The sequence below is a fragment of the Lathyrus oleraceus genome, chromosome 3, assembly GCF_024323335.1.
Source record: "Lathyrus oleraceus cultivar Zhongwan6 chromosome 3, CAAS_Psat_ZW6_1.0, whole genome shotgun sequence".
Lineage (NCBI taxonomy): Eukaryota > Viridiplantae > Streptophyta > Magnoliopsida > Fabales > Fabaceae > Lathyrus > Lathyrus oleraceus.
In genome coordinates, this window is record NC_066581.1 from 193,885,861 (window position 1) to 193,891,747 (window position 5,887).

The following is a 5,887-nucleotide window of genomic DNA, read 5'->3' on the forward strand; positions in this document are numbered from 1 at the left end:
AAATGCGGAGAATTCTGCATTCTGCTTTGTGTTAGCGCAGGACTGCTGTTTTGTCTTCGTTAACCGGTTAACCCAGGGTGTTAACCGGTTAACACTGTTACGAATTGAGAATTAGTGCTGTTTTGCCTGCGTTAACCGGTTAACCCAGGGCGTTAACCGGTTAACACTGTTAAGTTTTGAGCAGTAAGCGTGTTTTGCCTGCGTTAACCGGTTAACCCAGGGCGTTAACCGGTTAACGCTGTTGCAGAGTGGAAAAAGTGTTAATTAAAATGTTGTGTGCCTAATTGGTGGTTGCCTATATCGGTGTGTGATATAGTAGGGATTATTTCCCGCTGTTTTGAGCAGTATAGGTATTAGTAGAGTGTGCTAATACTGTGTTTAATTATTTGACATGATATGATGTGTTGATACATGTGTTAATGATGTATGATGATATGCATAATGCTGTGAATGTATATATTATGCATGTATTTGTGTCATACCCCGATTTTGGTCCTGAATTTTTCATGTTTGTTTGGCATGTTTGGCCTAACCTTGCTTTGGTTTTATATGAGGTTTGGTTTTGATTCAAAGTCATGGTGTTGTGATTGTGGATACATCTATGGTCTGGGTCATCTGAACAACCAAGTTTCTTGTGTTTCTAGCCACTTGTTGGTCATGCCATTGGTTCATGGACACTTTGTCAAAACCCTAGCCTTGTGGTCTCATTTGATGTTTTTGTTCATATACATTATTAGTCAAGTTATTTTCTTTTTCAAAGTCAGTCATTCAAGTCATAAGGCAAAAACAATTTGGGAACCAACTTCAAACCAAATTTCAAACCATTTCAATTCATTTCACATCATTCTAAACCATCGCATTTGATTCTACATAAAAAAAGGGGGGTACAAGTCTTGACAATTTTTGACCAATTGTTGACTTTGGTCAACAGTTGACTTTTTGATCAACGTTGACCAAACTCAACCCAAATCCAAAAAACCTCGATTCCATTGATTCATTGTCCATTTACAAAGAAAATACAAAATTTGACATTTTTGACCAATGTTGATTTTGGTCAATAGTTTGACTTTTCGGTCAACTTTGACCAAAGTCAATCCAAAGTCTAAAAGCCCCTTCCACTAAAGGCTTGTAATTTTGGCTTTATATCTAACCCCAACTCTTTGTGTGATGCTTTTTTGCCCCCTATTGTACTTGTTCTCTGTGTGACGTTTGGTTACGAAGCCGGAATTTCTATCCCCTGCACATTGTTCATCTCCTCCATCGACCTCCCTATTGCCTCCGCCCTTCTCCGCCCATTCTGTTCGCGTTTTTTTTGATCTCATCGGTGGCCATTATTGTGTGTTGTTGACTGGATGAAATTGGCAAATTTGCTTCTAGTGGTTCAACAATCTTGAATTTGATACATGAAAATGTCACCATTATCTGAACTCCTTATCGCTGGAGCTTTGTAGCAATATACAACATTCTCTTTTAATGTTAATACAAAGTTCTCTTAGTTCATTTGAAGCTGGTCTATGTAATGAATATAATGATGGGGAAAATTTTCAATGTGACGGGATACCTGGTGGTGAAACATGGCAGGTTTGTCTGAAATGCAACAAGTACTCTATTGACTGGTGTAAAAAAAGCTAATCCAATGGAAGAGGATAGAAGGAATGCTGATGATCCTTACAACTCAAACTGTGTAAGAAGCTCTGGTCAACTATCAACTGCAAGTATAATGACTGAAAAGACTGCACCAAATATTGTATGCAAAAAAAAAGCTACGCAAGGGATCAACTGCCCCTCTTTTCAAGCTTGGGCCAACTGATGTGACAATTGCCAATATCCCTTCAGTCATAAGTTCCTCTTTGCGTTTATCATCAGGCGAGGATCAAACAACTGATTTTGTAGTTAGGCATCAAATTGAATTGGTCGAAGAACCTACTCTGCCTTCTGTCTTACTTGCAGAAGCAGCCAAAGATATCACACAGAAAAATTAGGAATGGATGCTGCAAGTGAAGATTCAACAGACACCAGGGGATTCAGTCTAACTGGTTCTGATATTAGTACGGATATTTGGACAAGTTATGCTGCAAGGATTATGGTTATATCTGTCATTCCATTCGTGATTATTCAACTGCCACAAATGCTCAATTCAACTTCTGGAAGGCACTTGGCTGTTTTGATTGGTCTTGTTATTTCCGTCTGCTTATTGATATCGTATTGCCTTTACCAAATTTTCCAACCCTGGATACAAAAACGAAAATTGGAATATATCAAACATAAGCATGTTATTTTGGGGCTTCTGAGACATTTGAAGATGCGTTCATTGGGAAAGCTTCTGAAAGATAATGGCGAACCCGATACAGATGTAATTAAAAAGTTATTTGCAACAATTGATGAAAATAAAGATGGACATCTTACTCATGGTGAAATGACAGCACTGGTTGTTGGAATTCAGTTCGAGGAGATTGACCTGGACCATGACGACGCAGTAACAAGAATAATGGCAGGGTTTTGATACTTCTCGTAATCAACTTATTGATGAAGCAGGGTTTGTTAATGGAGTCTCCAGATGGCTTCAAGGGGCCAAGCGTTCTAAAGTTCAAGGTAGTGATGCTGGTGCACACACCGTAAAGTTTTTTTTAAGTGATTTTCACACAGAAACAAAGCGGGAACACGATCTTCTGGATGTTGGCGGTCAGGGTGATAAAGCCACTGAAGTTGTTGAGAATGCTACATGGATTTCCGTCAAAGCGGGACTGCTACTGCTACTAGGCGCCCTTATCGCCGCCGCATTTGCCGACCCTCTGGTTGGTGCGGTCGATGACTTCTCTACTGCTACAAATATTCCAGCATTCTTCATTTCCTTCATTTTTCTATCTCTAGCAACCAATTCAAGTGAAGCTGTATCAGTAATAATTTTTGCTAGTCGTGATAAGAGGCAAACAGCATCATTAACATTTTCCGAGATATACTGCAGTAACAAAACGCAAGTTAATTAGCCAATGCTGCAAAGTCTAAAGACAGTGGTATATTTTCCGCAAATGCTGAGGATACCGCATCAGAAGCCAATGCTGCAAACTCTAAAGGCCTACAAACCAGTCCAGACCTGCTACAAAACATGACAACCATGGTCCTCAATACCATCCTGCACAACAACATGACATGCTGATTGCAAAGGAAGAGATATTTGGTCCAGTACAATCCATATTGAAATTCAAGAACACTGAAGAGGTAATTCAAAGAGCAAATAATTCAAACTATGGTCTTGCAGCAGGGATCTTCACAGAAAACTTAAACACTGCTAATACTTTGACAAGAGCACTGAAAGTTGGAACAGTTTGGGTAAACTGCTTTAATACATATGATGCTGCAATTCCTTTTGGTGGATATAAGATGAGTGGACAAGGCAGGGAAAAAGGAGAATACAGTATTAAGAACTACTTGAATGTGAAAGTTGTTGTTACTCCCTTGAAGAATCCAGCATGGCTTTGAGCATATGAAATAGAAGATCAATATAAATGAGGATTTTATGATGAGAATGAGGAAGATATCCAACGAGTAGGAATGGAGGCAATTCAACTCAGAAGCATATGCCGACATTTTGCTTCTACTTGGATAACCATTCAAGATCTTCTGTGCTATGTACGTGGACCATGTCTTCGGTCTCAGAAGATCACCCAGTGTATAATCTGCTGCATTACCTGCATCTCTTATCAACCTTTTATGCTGACCATCCCGTGATATAAACCAAGCGGCGAGTTTGACCGACAGCATCAAATATGTCGCGCCAACAGTTTCTATGCACAGGAAATATGCCACTATCGAGTAACACATTAGGGAGGCTCCAATCAGGAACATTATGGCATCAGGAAAGCTGTGGCAGCAGGTAAGCTACCGAAGCAGGACCATTTGTGTTTGTTCTGGTAACTTACAGGTTGGTGTTATATTGGTTTCGGCTTCTTGGGACTAGTAAGCTATCCTCATCATTTTTGGGTAGACCAAGCTCATCATACTTCCCCACCTCCTTCCTGTAAGCATCAAACAACACATATTATGTTCAAGTGAATTCGCAGCAGTGAATAGCTTTTTACCGGCAGTGAAAATATGCATCAATAAAAGGGAATCAAAATATTTTCAAGGGAAAGTACAAGGTACATGTACCTTTTTCAGAATAAGCACCAAAACAGGGTAGACAAACTGATGGCACCAAAAGCACTTCCAAGTCCGACATCCTTTTGATCTCAGCTGCCAATTCAAAACCCTAGCAGTGGGACTATAAGAGGATCCGTTACTGTTCACTAAAGAGAGAGCTGAAAAAACCCTAAATTCTTTGGAGGATAGCCGCCACTGTTCACTGAGAGAAAGAGGAGTAGACGGCAAGGAGAAAAGAAGGCCATATTTTTTCTTGGTGGTGAAGAGCGGACAAGAAGATCAAAACCGCTTCAGGTGAAACGCTTACTCACATTCGTCGATCGAGCTCGCCGCAACCGGTTAGCTTCCTTTTCGAGCTTTATTTCTATGTTTCGATTATGCTTTGAACTCCATGTTTGATTTAGAAATACTGCTGCCTGTTTGTTTGTGATGTCAACTTCCTGTTAAAATTTTGATGTTCAAAATGGAAAGAAACAGAGTGCGTTAACGATGAACTTGTTGCTACTGGAAAGAAACAGAGTGCGTTAACGATGAACTTGTTGCTACTGTTTTTTTTTCCAACTTTGTATTTCATTTAAAAGTTTTGGTCCGTTTGTTTATCTTATGTATTAGTGCTTGAGATCATATTACAAGGATGCTTGTCTGGCGGAGTTGGTAAAGGAATGCTTTGGCAACCCTTTGGTCTCGGGTTCAATACCCTTGTGCTTCACTTTGGTTTTAGTTTTTTCACTTTATTCAATTGATTTAGGATTTTTTTTATATTATTAATCATTTTATTTTATTTTATTCTCACTTTTCAATTTTAGTTTTTATTCTCTCGCTGTTATTTTATTTTTTATTTGTTAAATATCGATTTTAATTTATGGATTTGACAATTTTCTTGTTATTTATCCGTGATTATTTTTATCGATAAAGTGATAGTATTTCGCCGCGTTTTGACTAATCACATATGACATTTCAATTATTGTCAATATGTGCAAACCGGCTTTGAGCACATTATTTAGGTTTTGTGTGTCCCTCAATTTCCATCCGTGCAAATCCCGATTTTATCCTTTTTTCGATTTAATTTTTAAGTGTTTTGTAAATATAACTTGTTGTGTTATTTATTTTCTTCACATAGCTTACTCTTGGGCTTTCTTACAATGAGTCGGTTCCTTTACACTTACACGTTGTTTAATGTTCATTCATTTCTTTTCTTTGATTATTTGATTTGATCACATGTTTGTTTAAATATTTTACTTGTGTGATTAACTGTGGCCTACTTGTATGGTGTATGAGGCATATACTTATATTGTTTGATTGCCATGTCAATCCCCATTCATAAAAAATGTATCCCTCTCCCATGAAATGTATAATATTCTTTCATTCTTTATTCATCTGTTAATACAAGAATTAAAATGAACACCCGATAACCATTTCAAAACAAGACCAAAACCTCGATCCAACGTCGAGTAATCATTTTTCAAAACCTAACAGAACCAGCACGTATTCATCCACCCTTTTGTAAGTCGATTGCTTTATGCATCGCCATCAACCTTGTAAGCCGATTGCTTTATGCATCGCCATCAACCTTGTAAGTCGATTGCTTCATGCATCGCCGTCCACATTTACCCCACTCCTCTCCTTGCTCCATTCGTCGATTCTTGTTCCTATTAGGTAGCACCCATTAGATAGAACCCTTTGTATGATAACATAGGTAGGATTCCCGTATCCTTTTGTATGATAACATAGGTAGAATTCCCATTTT

At 38.5% G+C, this 5,887-nt stretch overlaps 1 protein-coding gene and 1 pseudogene across 1 annotated transcript; both read left to right on the forward strand.

Annotated features, from left to right (window-relative positions):
• The first annotated feature begins 1,984 nt into the window (after window positions 1-1,984).
• On the forward strand, window positions 1,985-2,987 carry LOC127130369 (sodium/calcium exchanger NCL-like; annotated as a pseudogene).
• A 163-nt stretch (window positions 2,988-3,150) lies between these two features.
• Window positions 3,151-3,480, forward strand: LOC127130370 (benzaldehyde dehydrogenase, mitochondrial). The gene has a single exon (XM_051059390.1). The coding sequence runs from the start codon at window positions 3,151-3,153 to the stop codon at window positions 3,478-3,480; it is 330 nt and encodes a 109-aa protein (XP_050915347.1).
• The last annotated feature ends 2,407 nt before the right edge of the window (window positions 3,481-5,887 follow it).